The sequence below is a fragment of the Pocillopora verrucosa genome, chromosome 3 (genome assembly GCF_036669915.1).
Source record: "Pocillopora verrucosa isolate sample1 chromosome 3, ASM3666991v2, whole genome shotgun sequence".
Classification (NCBI taxonomy): domain Eukaryota; kingdom Metazoa; phylum Cnidaria; class Anthozoa; order Scleractinia; family Pocilloporidae; genus Pocillopora; species Pocillopora verrucosa.
The window spans coordinates 16,624,443-16,641,059 of NC_089314.1; the positions used below are offsets into that span (position 1 = coordinate 16,624,443).

Sequence of the window (16,617 nt, forward strand, 5' to 3'; positions counted from 1 at the left end):
CGTCTTTCTTCAGGTGTGGGCTTAGGCGATTATGTTTATATGTGTTGTACAAGTAATCTTCCTAAATCAAACTCTGAGATGTTCTCTCTAAATAAGGTAAAGGCGGCGAAGTAAGCGGGATTATGCGGGCGACATGGTACAAAAGCTTTAAAGATCTGGCGAGGCGCCTTTGCACAAAATTTCCCTCGGAAGATGTTTAGTTAATAACATGTTTCTTGAGGAAACGCTTTCAGTCTAGATGAGATAACCATTGCAAATGTTCAAAATGAATTTTAGAAAAACTTCCCTTTTGACGAGAACGTACACGAGAATTGTATAAATACCGAGAATATCTAAATACCGATTTATCTGCATTCGCGCGACAGCCACAAACAGGAAATTTTGCCCACATGTATGAATCGCTCTTTCAAGTTACCGCGCCTTAGCGATAAAATTTACCTCGCATGAACATCACAAAAGCCCAATTCGTCTCTCTAACTGAGCCACACACATTTGTACAGGCCTTTACTACGTCGTTGTCTAAGGAACACAACTCTCTAATCGTCTGAATTTCTTTTTGAACTTAGAGCTGACATACACTCTCTAACAGACAAGTTTTATGAGTCATAATTATTCTGTAAAACAATACATAGAAATTGAATGAATTTAACTCACTAAGAATAATATAACTTGAATTGGAACAAAACAATTCTTGGTGATTGTTCACACTTTACCTCAACTGGTCAGTTGTTTTGTCCTGTTGATAATAGCTTCATTGTCTTTAGCGAATCATTCCGCAGATGGAGCAGAGCTTATACATATTTTGAGGTACCGCACTCATGAATTTTAACAGAAAACTTAGGATCTCTTTACCAGAAATAGGAATTTTATATCAATCATTGATTTGATACCGAAAGGATGTTACGTTGTCAAATCGTAACTTTTTTTAAAAATGATAACACACACTTTGATAACACACTCTATCCCAACGAAAGCAAGGACGATCTCTGGTTTTACGTTGGTTTCACACTCGCTGGGCCCTATACATATGATCCAGTGGACAAGGACACATACACTTCTTTGAAAAAACAAATGAAGAGTACCACGCCCATGACAACATCCCTTCTATTAACTGAAAAGTTTTAACGACAAAGACAAATGGAGCCTTCCCTCTCGTCACTCTGGTGCTGGCAAAAAAACGAACAAAACCTCATCAGGTTTACCTGAAGAAAACACACGTGCCATCCAAAGTGAGCGGGCTTACTTCCCTCCAGGTTCACGAACTCGAAGACATGACAGAGCAAGATCCGATGATGTTTCGGAATGGGGCACAGACGTCTCAGACTTACCACATCACATTAGCTCATCATCTGTCCCTGCCAGTTCTTATTTGCCTAAAGCAAGACGAAGCTCAGGCTCGAGTATTTCAGCGTTCGCTTCGTCAAAGGAAAAGTCAAAGCATAAACATTCTTCGGCAGCAGGAAGCCAAACTGAACTGGAACGAGCTAAATGGAAATCGGTAATGGGAACCAAGGGTAGCGAGAGGAGAGAGTTTTTCCCCAAAAGCGTAGGTTCAGATGGAAAACTCCATCATGGAGCTTTTTTTCTAGGAAATCTAAAGTCAAAAGAATGTACACGACACAACTCCATAGAGGAAACCCACGTCATCGAACGCTGTAATTTTGCATATGGTTGGATAGGAGAAACTCTACAATTTGTTCGCACCATGTGTACAAGCGAGAACTGGAAGTTTTGCAAGGAAAATGTCAGCCATAAAGAGCACATCTGGGATCTTGGCCCATACCTAAACAGTAGTGGCGAGATCTGGAAAGAGAGGGGTCTGATAATGGATCAAGTATCTGATAAAGTTCTTGAAGATTTATCGGAGAATGCAGCTGTGCTACCTGATGGCTCAGACTTTGATATCGATTGGAGACCGCTTTCACACGAGTGGGGTGAAAAAGTTGATGACAATGACCATGATGATGGTGATCGTGATGATGAGAGAGACGAGGAGAACGGCGCAGAGGCGTCAGACTGGTGGATGACACTTGGGCACAATAGGTTCAGCGCCTTATCCAAGTGATTTAACGAAGAAGCTACGTTTTGAAAAACTGGAGGACTTTTCAAATGCTGCATCTAGGAGAGATTGAAACTGATCTATTTCTTCAACAGCATTAAGTACTAATTATGATTACGAGACTCTTTCCTCTCCATCTGAAGATGACTTCCCCATCATTATCAAGATTTTTGGATTATTTGTCCTCACAAGGACGAAAGAAACTCTTCGAAAACTTTTCCCCCCCGAAAAATTTGAATTAGTCTCTACACAGGCTGCTGCACTTGTCGTGCTTCTGTTATGTTTACCTTAGTCCAAATGCCCTACGTTCGTCATGGTAAACCAGGATAGTTTTCAAATGATAAAGCAACAAGCATGGTCTTCGTGGAAACAATTTTTAGCGCAGATAGGTCCAGGACTGGAGAGCGGTAACACTTTAAGTGTCCTTTTCTCCTGAGAATCAAATGTTTTATACGTGCATAACTCCAATTTAACAGTGATGGCCAAAATGTCATCTGCATAATCATTTTGGTTTTCCAAGTTGCCTTGATAAGTTCCAACTTTCTTACGACAATAATCACTATGCCTCTTTCGCACTTTGAACTTGATGTGATGAAACTTCGATAAATAGCTTCCAGCGTGGTAGGCCTTAGAATGTACAGTGCAAGGTAATAAAATGTGGTGAGTTGAACATTGGTTTCTGGGCGATTACTTTTCGACCACTAAAACTCGGTTTGGCTAATGTGCCAGGTTTACGTGTGTTTCTCTACGACATTTTGAAAGTGTCTCCTGTTGTGCTACGATATAGTCACAACCTATGCAGAAGATGACATTGCGACTGTATTCTGGTGGTCTTTTTCTGGTGATGAGTGTAGCTGGTCACTCTTGACCCTGAGGAGTGATGTGCTGCTATGATTGGTTGATGTCCAACTCCTGTTATCGGTACAATTGCACCCTTGTCCTTTTGCTTTAATTTTCCCTCGGAGATCCGTTGAGGCACGCCTCTCCGGTTGTTGTGACGGTGTATTAGGTCTTTGTTACGCAGCTGGCATTTTCATCGTGATATTAGATTGTTTAAAGGGGGGTTTTACTTGTTTGCTTTATAAAATAATCAGTTCCTTTTGCCAGTGCCTTTGTTTTCGGCTTCGAGGTTTGTGACAGCTCGAACTTGGCAATGATCTCCGTGATAGGGATGTTAGCCCTTTTTGTCGGTTCCAGCGAGGTATGTCCAAATGGGATCTTATACGCTGTCCCTCCTGTCAAGTTGACGAATGAGCACTAAGGCTATGCGTTCACATCTCCAATTAATGTAAAAAAAATGTTTTTCATGCTGGTGAAGTGTAATAACTTTAAACCCGTCATTGTCATTTGTCGTAAGCTTTACCCTCTTCTGATGACGAGGCGACTTCTTGCACATCGCTTTGTGTAGTATGAGGCTCTCCTGAATTTACTGTGATTAGTTACCCGCTCTTTTTTCTGAGTTTACAGAGTTCATGTTATTCCTGGGTATAGTTATGTAGGTGTCAATCAATATACTTTACTTTGCCTGAGTTCAGGACGTGGGTGCAGGCTAAGGTGTAATATTACGATTGTATTCCTTGATTCTGTATTGCATAGGCCTTCTATCTTCACCGGTGTAACTATACAACATTTGTAAGCTGGCCGGAATCCTATGAGACACGTGATCTTGTTCAGTCATGCCAGCAGCGTCATTCTATTCTTCTTTCAATTTTTTCCTTCATCTAATCGTAATGCGCACCTTACCTTCTCATTTCTGAGGCTACTACCTCCTGTAGGAGGCGAGGCTACATGTGGTATCTAAATGAGTGAGTGAGTGAGTGAATGGGTGAGTGATGGTAAGTAACAATCAAAAGCCAAACTTTACCTGATTTTGAGCCGATCTTTCTAATTTTTTATTTCGGAATATCTTCGTAGATCGACATTCGCAATTAAACACTATTGAGCGTACACTAAAGAAAGAGGTATGCCTTTAAAAACAATTATTAATTGCCTCAGTCAATAGCTCAAGTGTTTCCGCCCTGTTTTTGCTGCTAATGCACCTTCTGATTATCAGAAAAGAAACAAGGGAAACTCACAATCATTGAACTACTCTTGAGCTATGAATCGAAGATGTAGTATTTGTAACCGGCTTTAGGTCGAGGCGAATCCACAAGATGAGACAATTTCAATTTTAATTTTGAAATCAACTTGAAGACAATTTGATTACATTCGCCTGATGGACGGCTTATAATTATACATGTAACACAAGTGGTCAGAGCTATCTACATGTAACTCCAAAATACTGTCTAACTTAACAAGTGTGATAGGGAAAAACCAAAAACGGCAGAAGAATAAGCAAGTAGTATAAAGGACAGAATTAACTTCCTTTTTTGGGGGGCGGGTCAGTTAGAAAAGACTTATCATTTTAACAGAAGCGTTTTAAATTACATTTGCTATACGGCTCTCCGATTATGTTTTCGTTTTCACTTGCAAAGTGCTTAAGCACGGAGATACCAAGATATGATCATTTTTAGCGCTCAGGGACAACCTTTTATTCCCAGAATCGATGCTGCGTTTCCTTCATGTTAAACGAAGGCTACCAAGAAGACTTGTGAGTCTTTGATTTTATTTCTGCAGTTCTTTCTTGTGCTCCTTTAACAGCTGCAACTTTAAATTCGGTGTGGAAGAACTTGGTGCCTTGTTCTTCAGCCACTGGTTAAAGGGAAACCAAATATCCGCACACTAGATTTGTATCCATACCAAGGAGGACATCTGACAAGAAAACGGCGTTTAACAACAATGAAGTTTTCACCCGCAGTTTGTTGACTTAATATTTTGCTGTTAAGCATAGTACAGCAACAGCAATAGCTGGCTTAGTTTGTGCACAGATTCACCAAGCCAGACAACTTAAGACAGCATAAGACAACCGAACACCCCTCAGATTACTTCAATCAATGACGAGCTCAACGCGACGGAGAACGTTTTCTTTTAAGAATTAATTTTGACGATGCAGAGAATTTATTGACTAAAGATTTGCGATGAGTGATTTGGAAAATTAACTTTTAATTGAATTACATTGAGCGAAATAACTTAGTCTTGATGAAACTTATTGTACGTTACCTTTGATCGTCATAGTCTGGGCTTGGAATTGTAGATTTTGTCTTTCTGAAAGAAACAAGAAGATTATAGTTTTCACAATACAATACTAATGAGTGACACTGTAACAAAAACAGGACAGCTGCCTAGCCTTGGACACCTAGCCAAGAGGGTACTCTTTTGGTTTCGCGCCCATTTTCGCTTTTGAGACGATCGAAACCATAGCAAGAACACCGGTTGCAACACGTCAGGTTTCTTGGTAAAATTCGGTGAGCGAGATTCAGTTCTTGCAGCTTCTAGGGAGTCCAAATACCTATAAATGTCAGAAAAGGACATAAAGAAATAGGGATTTCTAATGATTAACACTAAACGAAGTAAATCCTTTGGGTCTAGAGAACATCCAATTACTGATCGTTGTCTCTGATCACTGAGAGAACGCCATACGAAAGGTGCTGTTTCTTGCTACCAGAAATCGGTTTTACATCAACTTTATGCGTTAGGGGAAGAAAAAGCGCCGATGGGTTGATGCATTACAACATATAGGTTGACTCAGCACTTTAAAGAAGTGGTCCGTAAGGTAACAGAGGTTACCTCGATCATTGAGGTGTGAAGTGATTAGGAGTGTTGCTCCCCTTCCTGAATGGGATGTTACTCCATAGCAAATTACCCCCACCCCAACAATTTTGTCAAGCTTCGTGAAAGTTCGCTTCCAATTTCTTAAACTGCTAGTAGGAAAGATACAGCGGAGGAATTTAGTGCTAGGCCCAAGAATACGACACGATGACTGGGCCAGGTTTCGAACCAGGACCCCTCGACCTGCAGTCAGGCGCTAATTAATCAGCATGCCGTTAGGTGTCTAACCGAAAAATTTTACTTCAAACTATACACTAACCTCTCTTAGTTCTCCAATTTGATATTTAGAGAGAATCTTTAGAGCTTCAAACGAGTGGCCTATGTCTTGGAATACAGTTGTAGCATCCATACCTGGAATGAACAGGCAAAGGCTGGCGATAGTTCAGTTCCCTTCCATGTGGCGTAATATAACAACTGTCCTGAGTCAGACTAGTCTGAACACGCAAAGAACGAATTTACAACTACCGAATAAAGTTTTGTTGGTTTTTTGAGCCTCATCGATATGCTATCCAAAAAATAACCACTTTCTAAAGATCGTTTTCATCCCGGTTTCACATCATGTAAACTTCAAAGATTTCAAAGAGATTTTGCCGTTCTTGCTAAATGGTGACAATTTCCGGCTTGAAAAGGCAAACTATGGACTTAACACATCTTAATTCCGCAGAATATTGCAGCTTAAGCAGCTGTTTGCTTTGATTTTCTACCAACTCACCTGCGTGTTCTAGAATGATCTCCCTTCCGCCTGGATGCTGAAGAAGACCGAAAATAAATTACCAAGCTCAAAAAAAAAGATAATTAAGTTTATATCCAAGGATGTATGTAGGTCAGATTTACCGAAAAGCTTACTTTTAGTGTGAAATAATACAGTTTGATTACCCAACTGGTCTGAGGTTGCAAGACGAATTTCTGTCTCTCCATATGGGAAGTATTACCACGGTCATCGAGGTCAATAAATCGCAACATTTCAAGCTACATCGCGTTAATGGAAAAAACAATTTCCAGCCTGGTTAACGAGACGTAATCAGTCGCGTTTAGTGAGTCAGCTGAGACTCATTTTTGAATTTCCTTATGTGCCCGAAGCTCAAACCATCGAATTATGTTACATCTTAATTCTATTATCTAAATTTCAACAGTATTAAGCCTTTAACACATGAAAGTATTTAGCATCTAATTCCTCCTTACAATATCACCCCTGAATCAAACATTCAGAGCACGAGCATAAAAAAATGATTACCAACTGGATGAGCTCTTTATTGTTCAACAAATTCTCTTTGTTAGCAGCTTAGGAAATATACAGAGAACAGCACGGAGAATATGGATACTGATGTAGGGTTGATGGTTAATATCTCGTAGACAAAATTAAGCTTTTCACGACCGTTAATTAAAATACAGCCATGGATTGGCTTCCGGAGCCTGCTCGGATCATGTACATGATGTATCTTTTATCTAAATCCTTGCAGTCATACAGCCATGCAGGGCCTCAAGCTCAACATCTACACTCTTACGTTTTACTCTCGCCAACCAAAGTTGGTTATTGTTATTACCATGTAATCAGGCCGTTACAAACTTAAGAGTCCAAACAGCTGTGATATGGACACATCACTTGAGCTGTTACTGTCTACCAATTTACAGTAGCTTCATTCCCCCCCCCCCCCCCCCCCCCCATCCCCCTCTTAGAAAGATCCTCTTAATAAGGGTGTTCATCGGTAGGTGTCAATCTGCATGTTTTTACTCTGGCCGGAATAAGATTTCGTTAAGAACGAACTCGGATACCATTTGGCCAAAGGTACATAAAACATAAATCAATCCAAGCCCACTCCATTTGAAGCCTAGTCGTAACGCTAATTTTTATTCCATCCTTACCAAATAATCATTTAACTTACCTCGTCCAAAAAATTGGTCACATCATACACTTTATCGTGAATTACAATCCAACACGAAGACATGTCAGTGTGAAACGAAACTTCCATCAGCGAAAATATTTTCGATTTTGTTGGAATTATTGTCATCCTTTGACTGCTGGATATCGGGTCCATCAACCGCAGCGAAAATACTGAACTATTTTAATCTTAGGAAAGAAAAAAAAAATCAGTTAACTTTGAAAGATATAATAGTTAAGATATAAAATCAGTGCCTTCTATGTCCTTTGCGAGCGAATAATTCTACACCACTTTGATGGGGATCGCGATCTTTCGTCCTGCACGATATACACTATACACTGCGTAACTTAAAACAAATTTCCTTTCCGAGAATTTCTAAACAATACCATTCTTCGCTGGTGCTGGGTTAGATTTTAAAAATTCTGGAGTGCAGAATCGCAAAGCGACAGTCGGCTTCATATGGACCGTAGGAGAATCGATTACCATTGGTATTGCTCTATATTTTCCCTTAGCAATCATTTCCTCCTCGCAGAAGGCTTGAAGATAAACTTCCTTCAAAATGAAAATTATTTAAATCTCTTTTGTATCGTACCTGGTAGCCAGAGATGATTTCTTTGTTTCTGAGGTCCGTAATTGTACTCCGGCTTACCAACGATCTGAATGTAAAACTATCATTTTAAACGAGAAAAGGGGTTTGAATCATATAAAAGTCTCGAAATTTCTCACAAAGCCACAAGTATGAAGTAAACTTTTCTTAATTACGTGCGAATATATTTGGTTTCGGAGTATTCACTAACAAATAACAAATAACAATGACCTGCTTTAAATAATTGAAACATCAGAAAATAGCATTATATACGAAATACAGTGACGTATTTGTAAAACGATTGATTGGTTAGATGAATTTGTCAGATTTGTGATTTGGTAAGAATCATCCCATTCAAACCAAAACAAACCAACAAGAATTAATAAACGAATCAGACGTACGCATCATTCAAGATAAATTTAGACGACTGATATTATTGTTCCAATCACTCAGCTACTCTGAATTGTTCAAAAGCTGGGTTAAGCATACAAAACTGATTACACGAAGCGTGAAAGTATTGTATTAAGAGTTCGGTCGCTTGCAACTAACCCACAAATTTAGCCTGAAGTGGAATTTATCTTTTTGGTCTCGGATCAGTTGAACAGGGTTTACGATTCCTAGACCAGGCGCTTCCTTGGTAACACGTCTTTCTTCAGGTGTGGGATTAGGCGATTATGTTATATGTGTAGTGCACGCAAATTTTCCTAAATCAAACTCTAAGATGTTCTCTCTAAGTACGTTAAAGGTGATGAAATAAGCGCGATTATGGGGGCGAAATAGTACAAACGTTTTTAAAGATCTGGCGAGACGCCTCTGCACAAAATTAACCCTGGAAGATACTTAGTTAACAACATTTTTCTTGAGAGAGGCTTTCAGTCCAGATAAAATAACCATTGGAATGTTCAAAATAAATTTTACAGAAACATCCATTCTGACGAAAACATTTCCGAATCATATAAATACCGAGAATATCTAAATACCGATTTATCTGCATTCGCGCGACAACCACAAGCAGGAAATTTTAGGTATGAATCGGTCTTTCAAGTTACCGGCCTTGGCGATAAAATTTACCTCGTGTGAACATAACGAAGGCCCAATTCGTCTCTTTAACTGAACCACACACATTTGCACAGGCCCTTACAGTGTAATTGTGCGTTTGCGAAGATCTTTTCTTGACAGTTCCTCGAAAGTTTCCGACGGATCCTATTATCAAATCAAATGACGTCGTTATCGAACCGGAAAATTCACTAGAGCGATAGCTCACGTAAACGCTGTTTACAGTACTGAAGTGAATAAGTAAACTTTAATATTCAGCTCTATCAAAATTTGTTGTTATGGACGACACCAAGAAAAAAAAGACTACGTCGTCTAAAGAACACAACTTTCTAAACGTCTGAATTTCTTTTGGAACTTAGAGCTGATATACACTCTCTAACAGACAAGTTTTATAAGTCATAATTATTCTTTATAACAATACATACCAAGAAAATGAATTTAACTCACCAAGAACTATATAACTTGAATATGAACAAAACAATTCTTGGTGATTGTTCACACTTTACCTCCACTCATTGGTCAGTTGTTTTGTTCTGTTGATAATAACCTCGTTGTCTTTGGCGAATAATTCCGCAGATGGAGCAGAGTTTGTTCATATTTTGAGGTACCGCACTCATGAATGTAACAGAAACATTAGAATCTCTTCGCCAGAAATAGGAATTTTATATCAATCAGTGATTTAATACCGAAATGATGTTATGTTGTCAAATTGTAACTGACTTTTTAAAAAAGATTATTTATTAGACAGCCTTTCTTATCTTCTTAAAAATAATCCGTGAACTTATGCAACAACGGGCCGGAAATTTGGCCATAGTTGCGAAAGATTGCGTTAGATTGCCCTGTGTCCAGTATGTTCGGCGGAACAAACGGTTGCAAAACTCAAACAAAAGATGCTTGAACTCTATATCGCCATACTTATGACTCTTGGCAGAGCCACATACAATTGTAAAACAAATCTGTTTTCCCAAAGGCAATGTATTGTTTTTGGCGTTGTTTTCTCTCTCTCCAAGAACTGAATGCATAATGTAGTGTGAGGCTGTGCGGAAATTTTGCCCCGTCATCTAAGTACGATCAAAGAGTTATGTAATTCAAATCGTAGAGAGGAGTTGCGTAATGCAACACGAGGGTCGAAAAAAGCACGTCACGAAAAAGGAACTGAGTTTTTCTACACAAAAGCAGATGGTCTAAATATTAGTTTCAGTCAGGTGTCCGTCGAAAATTTAACACAAGATATAATTTTCTCTGAAACAATTCACAAGTTTAAGCTAGTTCTCGTTACTAACCTTCTTTCAAAGGTTTCGATCGAGTTTTTAAGTGTTGTGGTAACTGTAAAGCCCCTTCTCGATCAAAGCTTTGTCGTTTGCAAAATCATCAACCATGAAAACAGGAGTTTGAACTGCGCCATAGCAATTTAAAATATTAGCCAGGATAACAAAAGACCACATTGTTAGACGACGCGCTATTTATATGTATTCAAAAATGATTTTGCTGAAAGAGCGTATTGGAGGTGTGTCAACTCCTTTACGTTGATTGGCTAGAAGAATTTTCATACAATCCAATACTGTCAAGCAAAACTTAAGGTTATTTCTCACTTTCAGAGGCCGAAAAAATTTAATTTTTCTTTTACTTGACTAAACTGAATTCAAACCTTTTGACCTAACGTTTCCATAAAAAAATTTCTGAAATCTTTAAAAGCATCCGAGTTATTTAGAAAAACTTATTTTGAAATGAAAGTTAATAAATCAGGAGGGTGTCATGATCTCGAACCTGGGCGAATCCCCTGGGGTAATTTTCACGGCAACCGCTCATGTCGGGGCTCGATTTTCATGTTATTTACATACTTTGTTTACATCGCGCATTTTACAAAATTCACTCGTGGAAACTCTTTGTTTATGGAAAAATCTTTGCTCATAGAAAAATCAAACGCGGAGGAAAGTCTGATATAAAAAAAACAAAATAAATAAAAACAAAACAAAACAAAAAAACAAAAACCGGTCCAAACAATCGCCTCGAATCGTAATTTTGAAAGCTGTGCGTCGATTCGTTGTTTCTCTCCTTAGAACATGTCTGAAATGGGTTACTTTTCCAGGAAAATTTGGTCTATCGTCATTGACACCAGGAGGTTCCGTTGTCCTAAAGGTTTGCGAGATAATCTCCTAGCGTGGCGCGAGTTGTTTGCGAACCTATGTCAGCTAAAATCTCCGATTCGATTTTGGGAGGAATACAACTACTTCAAGCGAATTTATGGGGTATACAGATGTGACAGATTTTCCTCAAATTTCGCCAAAAAATTCCGGGAATAATGAAAAACGAAAGCGTGTCGAAAAATTTTGATATTTGAAATATTTGTCCCGTGGCCGTGGCGTCCATTTACGCAATACACATCGCATATTTTCAGCTACTCCGACTACTCATAAGCTAAGTCAAGGGTTAGTCCTTTACAGTCAGTGTCGATCCTCTTCATTCTAAAAAATTCTCGTTTTTCCTTGATTCATCTTTCCATTTTGATATTTTTAATGATGATTAGTGGTTTTGGGGAAGTTTTGCGGGTTACGAAAGGAATTTCAAATTGTCTTGTCTTTGTCTTTAATATGGCAATTGTCTTGGCATATGATTATAAATGATTATGCCATTAAACCCAAAAGTGCATTCCATTTCGTTTTTCCATTGTGATAATAGTACTTCGTCTCACGAGACTCTCTTTATGTCCTAAAAGACTACAAATTTGATGCACAATATGTAATTTTTCAAGAAACTTAACTGCAATTATGTATTCGTGGCAACTGATAACACATGCAGATACAATAAATGTGAAGGCCTGAATTTTTTTCAGGTCCTATTTACAACTACTCGTTTCAGTAGTGTTCTTAGCTGCGAGGATCTCTTAATTTCATCTCTCCACCGCAGTGCAAATATATGAATTTTCATATATCTAAAATCTTCATTCACTTGGATGTTTATTTAGACCCAATTCATTGACCAGCTCCCAGTTGGCTTGTTAGCTCAATTGGTAGAGTGCTGCACCGGTATCGCAGAGGTCATGGGTTCAAATCCCGTACGGGCCTGAATTTTTTTCAGGTCCTATTTACAACTACTCGTTTCAGTAGTGTTCTTAGCTGCGAGGATCTCTTAATTTCATCTCTCCACCGCAGTGCAAATATATGAATTTTCATATATCTAAAATCTTCATGTTTTCCAATATTCATCTGTCCATTCAGTCAGGAATTTGTTTGTTCGCGGCGTTGTAATTTGATAACCAAAGGTGTGCCTGTCCTAGTGCATGATGCATTTATCGCAATGAACCATTGCAGCAACTCAAAAGAGTACCAAGGTGGTCAGTCAGATAGTTGCCAGTTTTGAGCTCTAATCGAGTTTGACCGCCCAGTAATGTATTGTATCAAAATTAGCGGTTCTTTTGCGACTCCTGTAGATCACTAATTCGTCAGCGAAGCTTCTAAAGGACATATGGGAAGTTCTTAGTTTGGCTGTATCGCCCTCGAGGAGACTAATTTCATCGTCGTCTTCGAGCTTTTCTGGCATTGACACGATGATCTCAGGAGTAATGAGACGTGCTAAGCCACTGTTCTGCCTATTAGATCTTTTTTTCTTTATTGACTCGTTCTCGTTACATTCGTTGTCGTGGTTCGCCTAAGGCCCCTAATTGGAACGTGACGAGCCCGAAAACATTTATGATTTTATGATTTTCGTTTAACGCGTTAACCTTTCTGAGTGTGTGTTTTTTGCTAACACCTGTAAATTTCTCGGCCGATAACGACAAAGTATTTTTCAAGATCCTTTCGATTAGTACAAGAAAGGACTTTTAAATATAGTTATCTAGAAGACCGACGTTGCATATCTCAGGTCGTTCCCTTGCGTAGTTGTGAAAAAGACATTTCAAGTCACTTGCGGAGATCCAGAAACTGAAGTTGATCTTATTTTGTCGCGAGCCGGGATCTTCGAGACGCCAAAAGATATCGATGATTTTACAATTTGCCCCACTCATAGATCAAATCTCGGTACCGGTGTTGGGCGGAGTCGTGGTTCCATTAGTGGATGTAGAGTGCCTAAAGAAGTGTACGGCCATGGTAAAGGTAGGGTAAAGTCGATTCCAAAAGCCTATTGGGGAATCGGCAAGCGTGTACCTCAGATAGTACGCAAAAAGTCTGCAAAATTCATACAACCTGGCTACTTACCATGCACCTTGTGCAAAATTACGCGTCCCGTCAGACCTAGGTCTCGATTGGGAATTGGTCAATAGGCTACCAAAAATCCAGACAGAGGGGAGTTTTATAGGGTTCCTATTGATAACAGATATGCTTTTAAGTATTCTGAAGGGATTACCCTAGTTAAATAAAGGTTTGCTACTATACTAATGTCTGAGCACTGGCGGGACGCGCAATTAACACATAGTGGTAAAGGGCCCTTCCGCACTAGCTACAAGACGCTGACAAAACTTTTTTCTCTTCACCGAAAATCACATTAAAATTTGTTCTTGCTAAACCCCTATACAAAAGAGGGCGAGGATGCGCGCCGGGAATTTCGAAAACGACCCCTATAAAATTATAGTGAGGTACCTGAGTCTTATCAGTGTGGGAGTGGTAACAACTGATGTCTACCCCTAAATAGTACCAATTTAAACACAAAAAATTGAAAAATCCAGAGGCACAAGTCAGATCTTTAAAATCGTTCTAGTAATGCTTATTTCAGCAGGATTTTTAATGAGCGAAAAACACCCTAAAAAGTACCAGCTACCAGATCACTGATTTTGGCCCCTTAAAGGTACGACAAGCATCCTCAACCATTTCCGATTTTTGGTGTTAGGGTGTTGGGCAATAACCCCCGAAAAAATGGATCATTGCCTTGATGGAAGAAAAAACATCGTGCAATTGGCAAAAGACCCCCCACCCTGCATCAAAAATCTAATGGTCCGTAGCTTCTGATATAACTGGGATAGGGGAAAACACAACGTAAAACCTGGGCTCCTGGCAAAAAGTAATACCCAAGCGTAATATAATAGCCGAAGCAGCTTAATGGTCTTATAAAATCATAAATAAACAAGGTAAGAGTGTTATGTTAGATTTTTTTGCAAATTGTAGTGATTTATGCCAGTAAACGGTGGCGACAAGTAGGCACACCATGTAGATTTCATAGTCGCTAGCAAGTAAATTTTGCCGGACTTTGAATTGTCTCACGATAGAGCAACACAAATACACAAGGAAATTTTTACAGTAACTTTATAACCATCCTTTTGTCTTTTAAAAGCTGGAAGCTCAGTAGATTCTGCCATATTGGTCATTGTTAGAACTGTCTTTGTTTTGATGCTCATTTTTTTACATAGAAAAAGTATGTCGGACAAAAATATTCACCAAAAAATAAATATATCTTTGCCAACTTCAATGATGACAGAGGATTAAGTTTAGATGATAAAACAAAGGATTATGTTGTCAAAAATACCGGAGGTCTAGTAAATTCGTTACATGAGGTCACACAACTCCGGTCATATTCATGGTGAAAATTTGCATATTTGAGCGCTCGCTCAAAAAAAAAAACTACACAGCAATTATTAGGACATATTGGGCTTCAAAATATGAAAGTAGGAGTGAAAGCAAATTTTGGGTGACTTGCCACTGTTTGTCTGATACATGTTGACATTAGCTCTTAAAAAGCTTCCACAATCTGACACGTGTCAATTAGAGAGCACGTAAGAAAAATAGCGTATGTACACTTTTAAAAAAATAATGGTACTGTTTTGGTAAACAAACTCAAAATTAATGACTCACAAAAATTTTTGTTCAAAAATATTCAGTGATCTAATGGAAAGTAATATTCAGTTCGGTCGATGATTAGTGTACGAAGAATACCTTTGCTTAATCAGTAAATGGCAAGGGAAGTGATTGTTAGTAAATTCAATGATAAGTTTCGAAGTTGTGGGAGTTTGCTTGTTTGTTTACTGCAATGGCGCGTGTGAATCTGGGCTCTCTTCACCAAAACACCAAAATCAAATGAGACACTTTAACTCGGACCCAATGGGAATTTAATGCGGGTTTTTCTCCCTGAATTCTGTCGGTTTTTATTGTGCAGTTTACGGTACGAATGGCCAAACTGAACAGACTTGCAAAGGCTTACCGAAAGCGTATTTGTAGTAGGACTGAAAACTTTGCTCTCTGTTATGCTACGAGAAAATTGTTTGAAAGAATTCAGATATTAAATGAATGAAAGTCACATCCATTTATTCAGTAGAAAACAAGCATCTCAAAGTTTTGTAAAGGATTCAAGTTAATTGCAGACTTTTTTAGGCCGCGTGTTAATCCATTTAATGATACATTTGCTTCTACAAATTCAATTCGAAAACAAGTTTTTGCTGGCAACCAATGAAAGTTATTTGAGAGAAAGGAAAGAAAGTAATAATAACTTATTAATCGGCTTGATTTACTTAAAAATTATTTGCTTGAAAATACTTCTCAGCTGGCAAAACAGAATGTATCTATAAAAAACTGCAACGAAGCCAGGTATGTTCTCGGCTGACTCACGGAAGCGGACAGAGAAATAGAGATTACTTCATGGAAAATGCGCGCGTACGATTTTTATTCACGAGTTGTGTAGTATCAGAAAACGAACGAGTGAGCGCAGCGAACGAGTGAGTTTTCTGATACGTATCAACGAGTTATTTATTCACTACGATTTTTGTGGGTAAATCTCAGTACCTATGAAATAAAGGAAAATCCGGACCGCACTAAGAGCCAGAAAGATCGCAGGATTCGTTACCGTGCCCTCTGAGAAAAAATAAAAGGAAACATTTCCTAATTTCCCAGGGTTGTTATTTCATTGCCTTTCAAAATACAAGGTACTGTTGTCGAATGTTATCAGAAATTCAAACTTGCGACACTTCCATAAAAATTATGCAAAGATGATATTTTTTAAATGTTGGAACATTATACCTCTAAAATTCTGCTGATGAGCTTGTACATAACTTCTACGTCTTCCATAACATCATTCGTCGTTATATCTCTTGCTGCTTTGACACGCCCAAAACTAGCCTTCTCATGTATATTCGTATTGTTATTAACAACTAAAATTAGAAGTATTTGGAAACTACTAAAATTAGGATTGTCCTCGCTAAGTGTTTAGGATTTGTTTAGGCCTGTAAGATTATCTTGGAATCGTTATGCAAGTCTTGTGAGCCTTAGCTTGTCATGTGCTGTAGTTGTACCTTGTGAGTGACTTGCCCTTTGACCATTGTAATGGGGCTTAATCCTTGTACGATAATCGTCATCGCTTGTCGTGTTTGGGTTTCTCCTTGACCTTGCTTAGATTCCTCTCTAGGTTTT

The 16,617-nt window shown here is 38.7% G+C and overlaps 1 protein-coding gene across 4 annotated transcripts; it reads right to left on the minus strand.

Annotated features, from left to right (window-relative positions):
- Positions 1 to 4,266: 4,266 nt before the first annotated feature.
- Positions 4,267 to 16,254, minus strand: LOC131780797 (cytochrome b5-like). Of its 4 annotated transcripts, none has more exons than XR_010716985.1 (7): positions 9,305 to 9,428; positions 8,240 to 8,315; positions 7,651 to 7,835; positions 6,480 to 6,516; positions 6,027 to 6,118; positions 5,159 to 5,447; positions 4,267 to 4,810 (listed from the first exon to the last, which is right to left on the minus strand). XR_010716985.1 is itself a non-coding variant. In XM_066163949.1 (7 exons), exons 3-6 carry the CDS (start codon positions 7,801 to 7,803, stop codon positions 5,168 to 5,170), a joined length of 318 nt encoding a protein of 105 aa, XP_066020046.1. In that variant the 5' UTR covers positions 7,804 to 7,835; positions 8,240 to 8,315; positions 16,228 to 16,254; the 3' UTR covers positions 4,267 to 4,810; positions 5,159 to 5,167. The 4 variants fall into 4 exon arrangements, 3 of the variants coding, with proteins under 3 accessions (XP_066020046.1, XP_066020045.1, XP_066020047.1); XM_066163949.1 differs by lacking the exon at positions 9,305 to 9,428 and adding an exon at positions 16,228 to 16,254 and having other exon boundaries at positions 5,159 to 5,203; XM_066163948.1 differs by having other exon boundaries at positions 5,159 to 5,203.
- Between the last annotated feature and the right edge of the window lie 363 nt (positions 16,255 to 16,617).

What these genes read in the sequence shown, in the direction of transcription:
- LOC131780797 (XM_066163949.1), bottom strand. Translation starts at nt 7,803, where the DNA reads ATGGACCCGATATCCAGCAGTCAAAGGATGACAATAATTCCAACAAAA. An exon ending in TGACCAATTTTTTGGACGAG is followed by an intron (nt 6,517 to 7,650) that starts GTAAGTTAAATG and finishes GGTCTTCTTCAG; the next exon opens with CATCCAGGCGGAAGGGAGAT. An exon ending in AAATTGGAGAACTAAGAGAG is followed by an intron (nt 5,204 to 6,026) that starts GTTAGTGTATAG and finishes TGTTTCTTTCAG; the next exon opens with AAAGACAAAATCTACAATTC.